This window comes from Salmo salar, chromosome 01 (assembly GCF_965601325.2).
Source record: "Salmo salar chromosome 01, fSalSal1, whole genome shotgun sequence".
In the NCBI taxonomy this organism is placed as follows: Eukaryota; Metazoa; Chordata; class Actinopteri; order Salmoniformes; family Salmonidae; genus Salmo; species Salmo salar.
The window spans coordinates 168,283,738-168,301,696 of NC_138291.1; the positions used below are offsets into that span (position 1 = coordinate 168,283,738).

Here is a 17,959-nt window from a genome sequence, read left to right on the forward strand (position 1 = left end):
TACGTCATATTGGACACATTTTATTACTGGAAAGATATTTCAGTGAATGAAAGATGTAACGAATACAATGCAATAATATAATGATTTAAAAGCATATATCCCCCTCTAAAAGTTAATATTATGGAAAACCTAATTATTTCTATCCTTTATTAGAGTTGACTTGCAGAATTATATATAAAAAGGCAAAAAAACGCATTTTTATAAGCACAGACGTGGTACAATCATTGACTTGAACGAGTTATAATTAAGAGGCATTACAGTGTTAGGGGCATACTCTTCAAGACATCCCTTTCATCATACTCCCGAGTGACGCAGCGGTATAAAGCACTGCATCTCAGTGCAAGAGGCGACACTACAGTCCCTGGTTCGAATCCAGGCTGTATTACATCCGGCCGTGATTGGGAGGCCCATAGAGCGGCGCCCAGCTGCGTCCAGGGTAGGTCATCATTGTAAATATGAATTTGTTCTTAACTGACTTTCCTAATTAAATAAATGAGCAGCAGCCACATTATCTTTCTTGGTTGCAGCATAAGCATCACTAACATTTTTAGCATTTTAACCAACGCTAACCTTAACCTAATTATCCTAACCTACTACGTTAATTCTCCTAACCTGCGGAGTAAGTTTTCCTAACCTGCTCCGAAATGTCAATAGCACTCGCCAGCATGCAACTTCCTAAAAAAACGGAAATTAGTTACTTCAGCCATTCCTATGGGGAAAATGAATGCGAAAAGAATAGGGGTTGGGGATAAACGCCGAAAATAAGGTTAACGCAGGCTTAGGATATCTCATACGTTTTGTTTTTGAGATAATATCAGTCAGTTAGCATGATCTTTATGAATTATGAAGCCTTTCATGTGCTTTAAACAAAACTACATAAATGCTTCAAAATTCACAAAAAGCAACGTTAGCTGATGAATATGTCATTACTATTGCTCTCTATTCTGGTTAATTCTGACATAAATTGCCGTTATCCCATCTAGTCAAAACCCACCACCAATACGAACACCAGCACTGGGAACAGTTTATTTATGTCCGTCCATACACTACACTTAAGACAGGAGTAGATACTTATCTCACAAGACCTAAAACAAAAATTGCTTTTTATGCAAAGATCCAATTCTGACAACACAATTGTGTGCACAAAAATAAATAAAAAATCCGTTACCTATGTTAAACGTGATTACTTTAATGCTATTGATCCATTTTTGGATGAAACGTTTTGACTTTGCACCTAACTTTTGCCATGGAACAAGCAAGAGTCAGGCCCCAATCTTTGATACGATTGGATATCCAATGTACACCCTCCTCCTTTCTCAATTGTGATTGACCACAATAGGAACGCGCCCGCATATACTCAACAGACATTGGTCTTCCATGGTATCAATTACAAATGTGTCCGCCCTGAAGCAAATATCACAGTAGTGTGTGAAAAGCGGCGCTGATTGTCCTTCTACAGTTCTTTGGATGCGCAATGTACATTAGTAGCTTTTGGATGTAGTTATTCTATGAATTATTGTGTTAGGTATCTTTTTTTATCCATAAAAGGGTTAGCAATCTCTTGAATAGACGGTTAGACAGCTTTTAATAGTCCATCGGAGACCATTGACTGAGTGATCTGACAGCCAGGCCGGATTGAAGCCAGCAGTAGCTGTCAGTGCACGAATCAAAGTTCCTAGCTGGCTAACTAGCATGTCCGGCTAGTGGGGTTGGTCAGCAATCAGGACAGGTTTGTAATATTCCATTCGCAGCCCAAACCGAAGAGACCTTATTGATGTTACAAAGGTTATTGTCAAATATGATAACCCTTGAAAGTTGTGAACCTGCAGGGACGGCTTTTCAGCTAGCATGATGCTAATGCTACTTTGGCGCTAGGCTGTGAGGGTCTCTCTTTGAGTTAATATTTGGTCAAAGTAAAAAATAACGTTAATCATGTTTAACTTCTAGAGTAAGTCTACTCCTATTTAGTTGGTCGTGCTTCTTTGATGCTATGTTGGCTAGTAACTAAAGTTAGCTAGCTAAGAGTGTAACTGCAACTGTCGTGGTGGCCTGTACAATGCCTGTGTGTCTACTTCACTCTGTTCTCGATGCTGTTGGGGTGTTACATTATATAGCCTGAGACGATGTTATGTCACAGTTAATTTCAGTTCATTACATATTTGTGAAGTAGTCAGATTTAGCTATCACTGATCGATATCACTTCATTGTAGCAATGATGACAACAATTCACATTCCCCTAGGTTTGCACGGAGAGACGGGTCACCAAAACCAGTGTGGACAGGACTCCGGTACACTGGTTGCGGCTACAGTCTGAAGTTGGACCAGAGGGACCCACCCAGACTCAGAAGTGGCTGACCTCAGCCCAATTACAACCAGGACCAGGCACTGTGCTGGCTGGCTGGTCTCAGAACAGAGAAGGAAGCCCCTTAGGTGGTTGATGTAAAGGGGGTTGTTGGAGGCTCTGTGGGCATTCTACTGAAATGTCAATCAGAAGAGCAGAAGGGATGTCCATCGCCCAGGCCTTGGCCATGACTGTGGCCGAGATCCCTGTGTTTCTCTACTCCACCTTTGGGCAGGTAAACAACGTTCCCCAAGAAGAGACTTTCTAGTACACTATTGAATATGTTTGTAAGAATCTGCTCCTAAAACACTGCAAAGAATGTTGCCCCCCAAAAAAGCATAAGTTTGTTCTTTATTAGCAAGTAACTTATTTGCAATCCCCCCATATTTGACACACAGAAGATACGTTTGATACATTAGCATGTCTGCGTCAAGTTGTTTTAGCTTGTTGTGACCCCTCACCCCATCTCTTTTCCCGTCAGTCCATATTCTCTCAGCTGAAGCTTTCTCCCAGTCTGAAGAAGGTGCTGTTCGCCACAGCTCTGGGGAGCGTAGCCCTGGCCCTCACCGCCCACCACATGAAGAGACGCGGGAGGAAACGGAAACAGGCAACAGCTGCGAAAGATGAGCAGAAGCAGGTGGGAATACCAGAGGCGTTGATCCGGTCAGGGAGACCGTCATCTCTGAGGAGAGGTGAGTTTCACTTCAATGTGATTACTGGTGGTTTCAATCAGGCTGTGGAATTTGCTCATAATTTTGTTGATGTGTTTGTTGGTTGGCTGATTGACCTCAAGGAAGTTAAATGGATTAAGTCAAGTAAGTTGTCTCATTGACACGCTGGTGTTTCCGTAAGGCTGTGTGGATACTGTATGTGAAAGCTGTTTCAGCATGATCACGGTTAGAATACCAGTTATTAATGTGATCAAAATGCCTTTTTGATAGAAGTGTTAGCTAACAGCCTCGTTTCCGTCCCAGGTGGTCCATTTCCCGGGCGACAGATGATGAGCCCCAGCACACGGAGCAACGAAACCATGAGCGGCATCTCTTCACTGGCTCCCAGCAAACACTCAAGCTCCTCCCACAGCATAGCTTCTGTACGTTTGACTCTCCTTACTTTCTATCACTCAAATAAAACACATTTTTCATATGCGCCGACTATAACTGGTGTAGACTTTAGTGAAATGCTTTCTTACAAGCCCTTCCCAACGATGCACAGTTTAAAAATACAAATTAAAAAATAGCAACAATAGTAACACAAGGAATAAAATAAAATGCACGAGTGGATCTATATACAGTAAGTACCAGATCAATGTGGTGCCTTACACAGTACATTCGGGAAAGCATTCAGACCCCTTTTCCACATTTTGTTATGTTACAGCCTTATTCTAAAATAGTTTTTTTCCCCTCAATCTACACACAACACCCCATAATGACAAAGCAAAAACAGGTTGAAAAAACTGAACACATTTTACATAAGTATTCAGACCCTTTACTCAGGATTTTGTTGAAGCACCTTTGGCAGTGATGACAGCATCGAGAGGTCTTGGGTATGACGCTACAAGCTTTGCACACCTGTATTTGGGAGGGTTCTTCCACTCTTCTCTGCAGATCCTCTCAAGCTCTGTCAGGTTTGATGGGGAATGTCGCTCCACAGCTATTTTCAGGTCTCTCCTGATGTTAGATCGGGTTCAAGTCCGGGCTCTGGCTGGGCATTCAGAGACTGATCCCAAAGCCACTCCTGCGTTGTCTTGCCAGTGTGCTTAGGGTCGTTGTCCTGTTGGAAGGTGAACCTTTGCCTCCAGTCTGAGGTCCTGAGCGTTCCGAAGCAAGTTTTCATCATGGATCTTTGCTCCATTAATCTTTGCCTCGATCCTGACTAGTCTCCCAGTCCCTGCTGGTGGAAAAACACCCCCACAGCATGATGCTGCCACCACCATGCTTCACCATAGAGATGTGGCCAGGTTACCTCCAGATGTGATGCTTCGCATTCAGGCCAAATAGTTTAATTTTGGTTTCATCAGACCAGACTAACTTGTTAACATGGTCTGGGAGTCTTAGGCGCCTTTTTTGTCATGTGCCTTTTACTGAGGAGTGGCTTCCGTTTGGCCACTCTACCATGAAGGCCTGATTGGTGGAGTGCTGCATAGATGTTGTCCTTCTGGAAGGTTCTCCATCTCCACAGAGGAACTCTGGTGCTCTGTCAGATTGACCCTCGGGTTCTTGGTCACCTCCCTGACCAAGGCCCTTCTCCCCCGATTGCTCAGTTTGGCCTGGCGGCCAGCTCTAGGAAGAGTCTTGGTGGTTCCAAACTTCTTCCATTTAAGAATGATGGAGGCCACTGTGTTCTTGGGGACCTTCAATGCTGCAGACATTTTTTGGTACCCTTCCCCAGATCTGTGCCTTGACACAATCCTGTCTCGGTGCTCTACGGACAATTCCTTCGACCTCATGGCTTGGTTTTTGCTCTGACATGCACTGCCAACTGTGGGACCTTATATTGACAGGTGTGTGCCTTTCCAAATCATGTCCAATCAATTGAATCTACCACAGGTGGACTCCAATCAAGTTGTAGAAACATCTCAAGGATGATCAATGGAAACAGGATGCACCTGCTTTCAATTTCAAGTTTCATAGCAAAAGGTCCGAATATTTTTATATATATTTTTTTTAAATTTCTAAACCTGTTTTCGCTTTGTCGTTATGGGGTATTGTGTGTAGATTGCTGATATTTTTTATTTAATTAATTTTAGAATAAGGATGTAACATAACAAAATGTGGAAAAAGTCAAGGCGTCTGAATACTTTCCAAAGGAGTACCAGATCAGTGTGCAGAGGTATGAGGTATTTTAGGTAGATGTGTACATGAAGACATGGTAATGTGACTAGGCATCTGGATAGAACATAATTTGAGTAAAATAAAGAACAGACTCAGCAAATTTTGTGTGTGTGTGTGTGTGTGTATAAGTATGTGTGAGAGTGTCAATGAAGTGTGTGTGTGGGGTCAGTGTAGATAGTCCATTAAAAATGGTTACCCGGGCTATTTAGCAATCTTATGTCTAAGAAGATTTATGCATTGAGGGTAGAAGCTGTTTCGGAGCCTGTTGGTCCGAGAGTCGATGATCTGGTGCCAGATGATAGAGTGAACAGTCTATGGCTTGGGTGGCTGTTGTCTTTGGCAATTTTTCGGGCCTTTCTCCGCCTGATATAGAGGTCCTGGATGGCGGGGAGCTCAGCCCCAGTGATGTGGATGGGGGTGTACTCTCCCCTTTCTCCTATAGTCCACGATCAGCTTCTTGTTGTTACTGAGGTTGAGGGAGAGGTCGTTGTCCTGGCACCACACTGCTAAGTCTCTGACCACCTCCCTGTAAGCTGTCTTCCCCAGTGGTCAGGCCTACCACCGTTGTGTCGTCTGCAAACTTAATGATGGTGTTGGAGTCGTTCGTGGCCACACAGTCATGGGTGAACAGGGAGTACAGGAGGGGACTATGCACACACCCCTAAGGGGCCCCTGTGTTGAAGGTTCACGTGGCGGATGTATTGTTGCCTACACTCACACCCTGGGGCCGGCCTCTCAGGAAGTTGCAGAGGAAGGTGTTCAGTCCCAGGGTCCCTAGCTTGGTGAGGAACTTGGAAGGAACTACAGTGTTGAACGCTGAGCTATTGTCTTTGAAGAGCATTTTAACATAGTTTATTCTGATTTCACTCTTCTTCAGTGGATCCTTTACCTCACTTAACTCTTTTTAGACCCTTGTGGTCCATGGCCCCTCAAGATTTCAATTTGTTGTTGTCTTTTTGTTGTCACAGATGCGAGTCCCGACTTCTCCGAACCAGTCGGCCAATCCGTCGACTCCCTGGGAGGTAGAGCCTGTGGAGGAGGAGTCGGGAGCCATGGGGGACGCAAACGCAGAGAACCTGTACATCATTGGTAATAATACCCCTTCATGGATTCCCTCAAAGATTCAGCGACGGGGACTGTCCATAGCAAACTGAGACAGTGTTTGGTGCGCTTTTACATTTTTAGTCATTTAGCAGAAGCTCTTATCGAGAACGACTTACAGGAGAAAATAGGGTTAAGTACTTTGCTCAAGGGCAGGTTTTTCACCTTTTCGGCTAATGGATTCGAACCAGAAACTTTTCAGTTAATGGCCCAACACTAAACGCTAATGTAGGCTACCCGCCCACCAATGGGGAAAAGTATTTCCCAAAGTGGAATTTATTATTTGACATTCAAAATAACTGTTTGGCTCAATGAAAGGGGCTATTTGGACCCTTGGTAGAGGAAGAATAGAAGTGGGACATTGATATAGAGGGTTACATCTGACTGTGCTGTATTTCCTGCACTGTTAGTTTTTCCATGAACACCTGGACAAAGACATCTCTGTAATTCAGCTAGACTAAGTTATCTTTCCTCGACAACCAAACACCTGGGTGACCTCCCAGCACATAGATGTCATTATCAAACCAACCTGGCAGGATGGCATCACTCATCCTGTCATTATCAAACCACCCTGGCAGGATGGCATCACTCATCCTGTCATTATCAAACCAACCTGGCAGGATGGCATCACTCATCCTGTCATTATCAAACCACCCTGGCAGGATGGCATCACTCATCCTGTCATTATCAAACCAACCTGGCAGGATGGCATCACTCATCCTGTCATTATCAAACCAACCTGGCAGGATGGCATCACTCATCCTGTCATTATCAAACCAACCTGGCAGGATGGCATCACTCATCCTGTCATTATCAAACCAACCTGGCAGGATGGCATCACTCATCCTGTCATTATCAAACCACCCTGGCAGGATGGCATCACTCATCCTGTCATTATCAAACCACCCTGGCAGGATGGCATCACTCATCCTGTCATTATCAAACCAACCTGGCAGGATGGCATCACTCATCCTGTCATTATCAAACCAACCTGGCAGGATGGCATCACTCATCCTGTCATTATCAAACCACCCTGGCAGGATGGCATCACTCATCCTGTCATTATCAAACCAACCTGGCAGGATGGCATCACTCATCCTGTCATTATCAAACCAACCTGGCAGGATGGCATCACTCATCCTGTCATTATCAAACCAACCTGGCAGGATGGCATCACTCATCCTGTCATTTTACGATGCATCATAATACTAAGGACTGACATGAAGCTGTGGTTGTGTTCCATTCTCCCTACTGTATTTTCCCCTTATGTACAAAAGCTCTCTCCCGCTCATGCATGTAAAGAAACACTGGATTGATTTAAGCATCGGTTTTACAAGTGCACTGCACACTCTGGTGGAGAGGGTAAGGAATAGAAACAGACCCTAAGGTCCACCTCCCAGGAATGCCATTCTTCCTGATTAATTCCTGCTTTTCTGGCATTTATCATTCATATATTATTGAAACTGACCTATCCCTTAGCCAAAATCCCAGGTTTTCTATGTTGTCCTTATCACATCTCTCCCCTCCCCCAGGCATGGAGCTGTTTGAGGAGGCCCTTCAGAAGTGGGAGCAGGCCCTGAACATCCGGCACCGCACCCACTCCAATGCCTCCAAATCCAGTACCAGCCTAGCCCTGGAGGGGGCAGTGGCCTGCCCCAACCTGCCCACGGTATGCCACAGAACTATCGCACTCTCAACGGTACGGTACACTTTTATTTATCCTTTATTTAACCAGGTGAGTCCCATTGAGATATGCATCTCATTCTCAACTGAGCCCTGGTCAAGAGCTAGCAGCACTCTCACAAATCCACCTAACATTACATTAAAAATCGGAGGGCGGGCTCATTGTAATTGCTAGAGTGGATTTGAATGAGCCCATCGGATTTCTTCCTCCACCAGCCTCTATTTCCTTAAAGATTCAGAGAAACTCCAGCCCTGGAGGGCCACTGTGATTTTGAATTAATCAACTAATGTAGTGATTTTTGTTTGTTTTCATGGATTCAGTCTGAGTCGCGTAACAAGGTCTTTGCCGAGAAGCTGGAGACCCTCCTGCACAGGGCCTACCACCTACAGGAGGACTTTGGCGCTACCATTCCCCCAGATAGCCTGCTAGCAGACTTTGGTAATTAACATGCTACGATAGCGCAAATCTGTTGATTTTTGTTGTTGTTATTAGCATGCAGCTAGTGCAAATATGTTGACAGTAGCTTTAGCATTTATCCATAATGGGTAATTTGGCTTATATAGTCCTTGTGTTGTGGCTCAGAATGTTTGCTTTGTCGTCCTGTCAGAGAGTGAGGGAACACTCATCCTGCCAAACTTGGAGAGTAGAATGCGTGAAGACGACGCCACTACTATCACTTCTGACGATTCCTTCTTCTCAGCGGCAGAAGTTAGTTTCTCTTTCTTTCTCTCTCTCTCATTGACTCACCCTATCACGCATGTATTCTCTCTCCCTCACACACAGTCTCTCTCATATGACTATCATGTATCCTATGTTATGAACTTGTGTTGAGGATTGTGCCTCTCCCTCTTTACTCTGCAGCTGTTTGACAACCTATCTCTGGAGGTGTGTCAACCTCTGAGGCCTGCTGCTCTTTACGACGAGGCTGTGTCACTGGTCCAGGACGGCAGCGTGCCCTGTCGAGAGCTCCGGTAAGAACTAGCTAAGTACTGGACCTGGGTTAAAATAGTAGTAGTATTTTTTTTATTTTTGAGCGCTTGATTGAGTGCCAGATGGGAGAGGTTTGGGGTTTGTACTTTTTGGACTATTCCATAGATTCCATTGCGCCAGCGAAGATCAATCAATCGTAGCTCTAAGTATTTGGAAGAAAACAAATACTACTATTTGTTTAGTGTTACGACAATATTTCCGTTAAAATGAACTGATAACTATTCACATTTCTGATTTCCATCTTTTCCCCCCTTTCCGTCCCTCAGAACTGAGCTGCTAGAATGCTACGGCGACCAAGACTTCCTAGCCAAGCTCCACTGTGTGAGACAAGCCTTCCAGGTCTGAAATCCTTACTGAAGATGACTTATTGGTACAGTTGAAGTCGGAAGTTTACATACACCTTAGCCAAATGCATTTCAACTCAGTTTTTCACAATTCTTGACATTTAATCCGAGTAACAATTCCCTGTTTTAGGTCAGTTAGGATCACCACTTTATTTTAAGAATGTGAAATGTCAGAATAATAGTAGAGAGAAATAAATAAATCATTCATCACATTTCCAGTGGGTCAGAAGTTTACATACACTCAATTAGTATTTGGTAGCATTGCCTTTATATTGTTTAACTTGGGTAAATCGTTTCGGGTAGACTTCCACAAGCTTCCCACAATAAGTTGGGTGAATTTTGGCCCATTCCTCCTGACAGAGCTGGTGTAACTGAGTCAGGTTTGGAGGCCTCCTTGCTCGCACATGCTTTTTCAGTTCTGCCCACACATTTTCTATGGGATTGAGGTCAGGGCTTGGTGATGGCCACTCCAATACCTTGACTTTGTTGTCCTTAAGCCATTTTGCCACAACTTTGGAAGTATGCTTGGGGTCATTGTCCATTTGGAAGACCCATTTGCGACCAAGCTTTAACTTCCTGACTGATGTCTTGATGTTGCTTCAATATATCCACATGACTTTCCCTACTCATGATGCCATCTATGTTGTGACGTTCACCAGTCCCTCCTACAGCAAAGCACCCCCATGATGCTGCAACCCCCGTGCTTCACGGTTGGGATGGTGGTGTTTGGCTTGCAAGCCTCCCCCTTTTTCCTCCAAACATAATGGTCATTATGGCCAAACAGTTTATTTATTTTTTCATCAGAGCAGAAGACATTTCTTTAAAAAGTATGGTCTTTGTCCCCATGTGCAGTTGGCTTTTTTATGGCGGTTTTGGAGAAGTGGCTTCTTCCTTGCTGAGCGGCCTTTCAGTTTATGTCGATATAGGACTCGTTTCACTGTGGATATAGATACTTTTGTACCTGTTTCTTCCGGCTTCTTCACAAGGTCCTTTGCTGTTGTTCTGGGATTGATTTGCACTTTTCGCACCAAAGTACGTTCATCTCTAGGAGACAGAACGCGTCTCCTTCCTGAGCGGTATAACAGCTGCGTGGTCCCATGGTGTTTATACTTGCGTACTATTGTTTGTACAGATGAACGTGGTACCTTCAGGCGTTTGGAAATTGCTCCCAAGGATGAACCAGACTTGTGGAGGTCTACAATTATTTTTCTGAGGTCTTGGCTGATTTCTTTAGATTTTCCCATGATGTCAAGCAAAGAGTCACTGAGTTTGAAGGTAGGCCTTGAAATGCATCCACAGGTGCACCTCCAATTGATGTCAATTAGCCTATCAGAAGCTTCTAAAGCCATGACATCATTTTCTGGAATTTTCCAAGCTGTTTAAAGGCACACTCAACTTAGTGTATGTAAACTTCTGACCCACTGGAATTGTGATACAGTGAAATAATGTCTGTAAACAATTGTTGGAAAAATTACTTGTGTCATGCACAAAGTTGATGTCCTAACCAACTTTCCAAAACTATAGTTTGTTAATAAGAAATTTGTGGAGTGGTTGAAAAACGAGTTTTAATGACCCCAACCTAAGTGTATGTAAACTTCCGACTTCAACTGTATATGGATAATGTCTCTATGGATTTGATGTGACTAAGATGGCTCATCTTTGCTGAAGTCCACAGTGGTCAGTGGTTGTTGTTGTTTTGACAGGTTTTGTTGCTGGACGAAACTCACCGGACGTTCTTCATGGAGACCGGCAAGCAGATGATCACAGGACTCATGACCAAGGCAAACAAGGTGGCAACACTAACCCAGACAATACAATGTAAATTTATTGTCCATTGACACGGAAATGTAGTTTTTTTTTGTTGCTGTAAGTTCTTTCATTCCCACCGTACACTGGACAGACCGTACACTGGACAGACGGCTCCTCACCAACACTCTTCTCTATGAACATGTTACTTTGTAATGAACTACTCTGATTGGCTTTTTTATTGAGTTGGTTGTGTTCCTGTTTCACCTGTAGAGCCCCAAAGCCTTCCTGGAAACCTATGAGGACATGCTTCTCTACACCCAGAGAGAGGAGACCTGGCCAATCAGCAGGATGGAACTGGAGGGGCGAGGGGTGAGGCACTGTTCCTGTTTTTCTTTTCTTTTCAAACATGAATGAAAGTGTTTGTAGAGATTCTGGTGACTCTTAAGGTATTGAAGGAAGAATCAGTGTCTATAAATCACTCTGGATAGACTGACTATAGTGCCTGACAACTCATGAACTCTCACATTTTACATGTGGCTTGAAGCTGGGCCATATTCATTGCAAACCAAACAGACTGATACAGGTAGACTACCATTTATTTCTTCTACCAGTAAGAATAACACTTGTTTTTCTATGGTGTGCCCTAATGAATATATGACCTAGTTGTGTTTTAAAGCCCTTGACCTCGCATGATCTATGACCTTTACCAGGTGGTGGTTATGAATTTCTTTGACATCGTGCTGGACTTCATCCTGATGGATGCCTTTGATGACCTGGAGAGCCCGCCCTCGTCCGTTGTGGCCGTGCTCAGGAACCGTTGGCTCTCTGACAGCTTCAAGGAGACGGTGAGACAGACGGACACCCACAATCCTCTAGTCAACATGATCTAGTGACACTAGCTGTTACAACTGCAATACCAACACAACAAGCATTACACAGCATAAATATAACTACACAGGCAGACATGGAAAACAGGGTCTATTGCATTCACTGCAACTATACCGTTGGTTAAAATGTAATAAACCATACTTTGTGTTTCTCAGGCCCTGGCTACTGCGTGCTGGTCCGTTCTGAAGGCCAAGCGGCGTCTGTTGATGGTTCCAGATGGCTTCATCTCCCACTTCTACGCCATATCAGAACAGGTCAGCCCCGTCCTGGCCTTTGGCTTCCTGGGGCCGCGACAGCACCTCAGTGAGGTGTGTACCATCTTCAAGGTGAGAGATTTAATCAACTTTTTGTCTCCAATTTACTACTAGCAGTATTTAGAGGTCACATGTCACCACTTTTTTTATTTTCTACTAATTTACTTTTTTTCACGTGTCTGTCTGCGTCCTTCCTTCCTTCCTTCCTTCCTTCCTTCCTTCCTTCCTTCCTTCCTTCCTTCCTTCCTTCCGTCTGTCCTTTTTACCTTACATCACCAGTTTAATCACGCTGATCTCTACGATGCCTTAATCTCTCAAGTATCATAATCCCTGTAGACTGTCTACCCAGTGACCTACCCAATCTACCTAAATTCAACAGAGATTTTCAGGAGGGAAATGAATGTGGAAAACGAAGTTAGATTTTTCTTAGAGTATAAATCTGCAAAATGACATCTCTTATGAGGACATTCCTCACCAATGTACTGAACTCTGTATTGGCTTGTTTCTCCTTTTCTCTTCTCCTTCCCCAGCAACAAATAGTGCAGTACCTGAAAGACATGTTTGACCATGACAAGGTGCGCTTCACCTCGGCCCAGTCGTTAGCCGAGGACATCGTGAGCCTGTCCCACCGCCGCAGTGACATCCTGCTGGGCTACCTGGGCATTGACAGCCTGCTGGAGCCCAATGGAGCTCTACCCCAAGGAGACACAGAACCGGGCCCCAGCCCCTCCAACCACCACTGAGACATGGGTAGTGTTCATTAGGGATGTTATGAAATGGGGAGGTACTATATGAATTTGTCCAATAAGAACATTGCATTTTCAGTTAGTGGTTTGCTACTGTGTGGCATAATGAATATGGCCCTGTATCTGACTTAGCTGGGCTGGAATGGACTGGGTTGGCCAAAGCCGGACTTAACAGGAAAGATTTAGGAGGGTTGTTATTCACATGCTTGAACTGCAGCATCACCCAGTCAGTCTGTGGTACTACACCCTAAACATAACAGCCACCAATCGAACAGAACCCGGCTTGTATTGGACCTTAGTGAAAGAGGGATGTTTTTGTTCTAGCTCTCCCCTTACATGTTATCATCTGAGTTGAATCTGGAGTTGTATATCAGTCAATACTAGTAATCCCTTTTTCCCAATGTGTGATGAACCAACAACCAACCGGCAAGAACATGTTTGTTGTGTCTATGTAATGGATGTACTGTAAGTGTGTGTTCTGAGGCAGTGGATCCGAACCGATCCCCTCTTTATTATCCCGACACCCTTGGCCAATTTGAAGGCGTGCCCTGAGACGTGATGTCATAGTCTGCTGCAGGACTTGTTGCTTCCGTCTCCTCTATCCATTGATTGATCATCCATTTCATTTATCGTTTTTATTCCAATAGTGTTAGGTGCCATATTGATTAAAAAAAGCACCTATTTATTCTAGAGAATGTGTAATACAAATGTCTAATACTGTACGTAAGGTCAGGCAGGGCATTGGACAGTCATTAACTTGCATGTACAGAAAAAGTGCACTGATATTCCTATCTTGTCCTCATACTTAAAATGGTCAGTATCGAGGTACTGTGGGGGTAAAAAAAGATGCCAAGCAGGGGGATACCACCCCAGAAATCCTAATAATATACTGTAGCATATACCTCGGTGACAAACTGACGTGTGACAATGCTGGCTGAATTTAGGTTACGCTTGGAGAACAGGAAATGCACTACCGTTCAAAAGTTTGGGGTCACTTAGTAATGTCCTTGTTTTTGAAAGACAAGCACTTTTTTTGGTTTCCATTAAAATAACATCAAATTGATCAGAAATACAGTGTAGACATTGTTAATGTTGTAAATAACTATTGTAGCTGGAAACGGCTGGTTTTTAATGGAATATCTACATAGGCGTACAGAGGCCCATTATCAGCAACCATCACTCCTGTGTTCCAATGGCAAAAACCCTTTTTCAATTATGTTAGCACAGCTGAAAACTGTTCTGATTAAAGAAGCAATTAAACTGGCCTTCTTTAGACTAGTTGAATATCTGGAGCATCAGCATTTGTGGGTTCGATTACAGGCTCAACAGTGAGGCGACTCGTGATGCTGGCCTTCTAGGCAGAGTTCCTCTGTCCAGTGTCTGTTCTTTTGCCCATCTTAATCTTTTATTTTTATTGGCCAGTCTGAGATATGGCTTTTTCTTTGCCACTCTGCCTAGAAGGCCAACATCCCGGCGTTGCCTCTTCACAGTTGACATTGAGACTGGTGTTTTGCGGGTACTATTTAATGAAGCTGCCAGTTGAGGACTTGTGCGGCGTCTGTTTCTCAAACTTGACACACTAATGTACTTGTCCTCTTGCTCAGTTGTGCACCGGGGCCTCCCACTCCTCTTTCTATTCTGGTTAGTGTCAGTTTGCGTTGTTCTGTGAAGTAGTAGTACACAGCGTTCTCTGAGATCTTCAGTTTCTTGGCAACTTCTCGCATGAAATAGCCTTTGTTTCTCAGAACAAGAATAGGCTGACGAGTTTCAGAAGAAAGTTCTTTGTTTCTGGCCATTTTGAGCCTGTAATTGAACCCACAAATACTGATGCTCCAGATACTCAACTAGTCTAGAGGGCCAGTTTTATTGCTTCTTTAATCAGGACAAGTTTTCAGCTGTGCTAACATAATTGCTAAAGGGTTTTCTAATGATCAATTAGCCTTTTAAAATTATAAACTTGGATTGCCTTTGAAACACAGGAGTGATGGTTGCTGATAAAGAGGCCTCCCTGTGGCTCAGTTGGTAGAGCATGGTGTTTGCAATGGTGTTTGCAACGCCAGAGTTGTTGGTCCGGGGGGGCCCCCGCGGGGGGCCCGTACAGAAAAAAAAAAAAAACAATTATGAAATGAATTGAAATGTATGCATTCACTACTGTAAATCGCTCTGGATAAGAGCATCTGCTAAATTACTAAAATGTAAATAATGGGCCTCTGTACGCCTATGTAGATATTCCATTAAATCATGTTTCCAGCTACAATAGTCATTTACAACATTAACAATGTCAACGTTGATAAGAAATACAGTGTAATGTTAATGGACAAAAAAATGTGCTTTTCTTTCAAAAATAAGGACATTTCTAAGTGACCCCAAACTTTTGAATGGTGGTGTGGGATATCATGAACTGCTTTGTCAGTTCTGATGATTGTTGTAGAGTTGGGTGTGTCTGCATGAGAGTGTGTGAGTGTATGATAGAGTGAAATTCTTGTTGTCTGTAAGAACCAGTGATACCGTATGTACCACACCTAACGATATGTACCTAACGGAGCAGAATAAGATGTGGTCTATCCAGACTTTTTTTAAAGTACATTTCTGCTGTTTTTGAGAAAAGCATTGTTTCTGAATAGCGTGCTTCACACTACTAATATTCCCACATGCCCTCTGCTCTCAACAAAAGACAGGAGCGATACTACCTTACATGTTTGAATTCACAGCTACCTTGTACTGAGCTCTGTCACACATTTTGTTGAAATGGGGATTGTCAAATTCAATAATCTATGTACATTCAAATGTTGTGGTATAGTATGCGGTTATTGTGATCTTGATATAAGAGTTCAGTATATTGTAGCTGTGTGTTCAGAATCGGCTTTGGGGCTATCTTGTTATAGCCCATCTTGTTAGCCTGGAATCCAAACTGTGAAATCCATATACAAAAGTATGTGGACATACCTTCAAATTAGTGGATTTGGCTATTTTAACCACACTTGTTGCTAACCGGTGTATAAAATTGAGCACACAGCCATGCAATCTCCATAGACAAAAATTGGCAGTAGAATGGCCAAGAGTTCCGGTAGAGCTCCGTGACTTTCAATGTGGCACTGTCCTAGGTTGCCAACTTTTCAACAAGTCAGTTCGTCAGATTTCTGCCCTGCTCGAGCTGCCCTGGTCTACTGCAAGTGCTGTTATTGTGGAGTGGAAATGTCTAGGAGCAACAACTGCTCAGCCGAAAAGTAGTAGGCCACACAAGCTCACAGAATGGGTCCGGCGAGTGCTAAAGTGTGTAAAAAAATAAAAAAAATAATAGTCTGTCCTCGGTTGGAATGAGATGTTCGAGCATGTAGTGTATATTGGTGAAGTGAAACGGAGCATATCTCTTTGGATTCCAGGCTTCCAATTGGCTCATTCATCCTCCCTCTTCTTCCCCAGATCGTTGCTGTAAATGAGGATGTGGTCTCAGTCAACTTACCTGGTAAAAGAAGGGTTAAATAAAAATCCTTTCTGTTATATCAAACTTGAAGCCTAACTTAAAAATACCTATTACTGTTTATGGAGCTTTTCTACTAACCAGTAGAGTTTAAACTTTCTTTTTTTTGGCACATGAAAGATCCTTCCTTTGCACTTTATTGGAAAAAATACATTTAACACGCTCTTAACCCTTTTATTTTTATAATCAATAGTTTGATAGCGCGGTTGAGGCGCGGGTCATTAGTAGGCCTAGTTTTAAAATGTTATTGCAATGAAAAGTACTTATGTTATTGGATATATTTATCATGCATAAATGATAACAAGGTTGAGGCTTTTTCCCTAGAAATGGTATTATTGAATACCCATTGTAAGATTGGCAGACATTGTGCCAGACAATGTATTAGATTGAATTCTTGGTTTTTGTACATGTGATTTGTTGGTTTAATTTGTGCAAATTATCTCTCAGACCTACATTTGAATCAGATATTTCTATTGCGTTACTCGAATCAATTGAATGACAAATGAAAACTGTCCTGCCTATTTTGGGATCTCCTAGGCTCCAATTACTACGAAATGTATATGAATCGATCAATACGTATCACATCCCAATGCGAGATTAATGTAATAGTTATGTGTTACTGGTCAGATACCCAAATGGTGGCCTTTGGGTTGTGAGATGAGTTTATTTTTCCTTCTAGGTTGAACCAACAATAGATCTATATGTAGTATCAGAGAATCGCACTATCCTCAGCAGCCTTTGCATGTGGACTCTTGTTATACCTGTACTGCTGTTTGAGTCTTGTTAATGTGTCCCATCAGTCAGCATAGTGTTGGATTGCATTAGATGCCCTGTGACTTCCTTTTAAATATCTATTAATTACCAGTAATTGTGGTATCAAAATTAGGAAAATGTCAACGCAGATTTAGAGAGCGATTAACTGCTTAATACTGTTTACTCTGTACTGTATGGATTATACTTAAGAGTTCCTACAGCTGAATTGAAGTTTATGTAAGCTGATGAGACAGGCCAGTTAACTCTTTGCTTATTCAATCTCTTAAATCTGCATTATGAGACATTAGTAGGTTTATGATTTCAAAATGGCCAAAGAGGAGAAAACTGAGTAAGACGTTTAAGTATGAAATGACTTGTTGTACACTACAAGTGTCCTATTCATGCCTTTTGTGTCTTTTTATTGTTGTGAAATTACAATGCCAGCACAAACTGAACGTTTTAGAATCTGCATATTTTTTTTGTTTTTTCTTATTAAAATATCTATCAATTAGGCTTTTCCCTATCAAATGAAAATTGTGACTGTCTTTGGTTTTTGGCATTGCATCACCTAAGCGATCCCTCAAGACATTAGTCAAGCTTTCAAGTCAATGGTCAAGTGTGAATGGCAATTCTACTTCCACATTTCTTTGCGATAGCCTTTTGTACTGTACATTAAAGTATGGGGTGAGACAGTAAGTATATTTAAGGATATCAAATCAAAGTTTATTTGTCACGTGCGCCGAATACAACAGGTGTAGACCTCAGTGAAATGCTTACTTAGACTCTATCCATCA

General features: G+C 42.8%; 1 protein-coding gene across 2 annotated transcripts; it reads left to right on the forward strand.

Moving 5' to 3' along the window:
- The first annotated feature begins 1,406 nt into the window (after positions 1-1,406).
- miga2 (mitoguardin 2) lies at positions 1,407-17,699 on the forward strand. 2 transcript variants are annotated; one of them, XM_014141483.3, is made up of 15 exons: positions 1,407-1,729; positions 2,241-2,576; positions 2,823-3,033; positions 3,316-3,434; positions 6,144-6,264; positions 7,809-7,975; positions 8,281-8,398; positions 8,568-8,668; positions 8,822-8,931; positions 9,217-9,289; positions 10,998-11,084; positions 11,314-11,412; positions 11,754-11,888; positions 12,087-12,257; positions 12,716-17,699. In XM_014141483.3, exons 2-15 carry the CDS (start codon positions 2,481-2,483, stop codon positions 12,926-12,928), a joined length of 1,821 nt encoding a protein of 606 aa, XP_013996958.1. In that variant the 5' UTR covers positions 1,407-1,729; positions 2,241-2,480; the 3' UTR covers positions 12,929-17,699. The 2 variants fall into 2 exon arrangements, with proteins under 2 accessions (XP_013996958.1, XP_013996965.1); XM_014141490.3 differs by having other exon boundaries at positions 7,809-7,945.
- Positions 17,700-17,959: the final 260 nt, after the last annotated feature.

Bases quoted from the DNA above. Each gene is read 5' to 3' on its own strand.
- miga2 (XM_014141483.3), top strand. From the start codon at position 2,481: ATGTCAATCAGAAGAGCAGAAGGGATGTCCATCGCCCAGGCCTTGGCC. The intron at 3,034-3,315 runs GTGAGTTTCACT...TTTCCGTCCCAG, and splicing joins ACCGTCATCTCTGAGGAGAG to GTGGTCCATTTCCCGGGCGA. The intron at 12,258-12,715 runs GTGAGAGATTTA...CTCCTTCCCCAG, and splicing joins AGGTGTGTACCATCTTCAAG to CAACAAATAGTGCAGTACCT.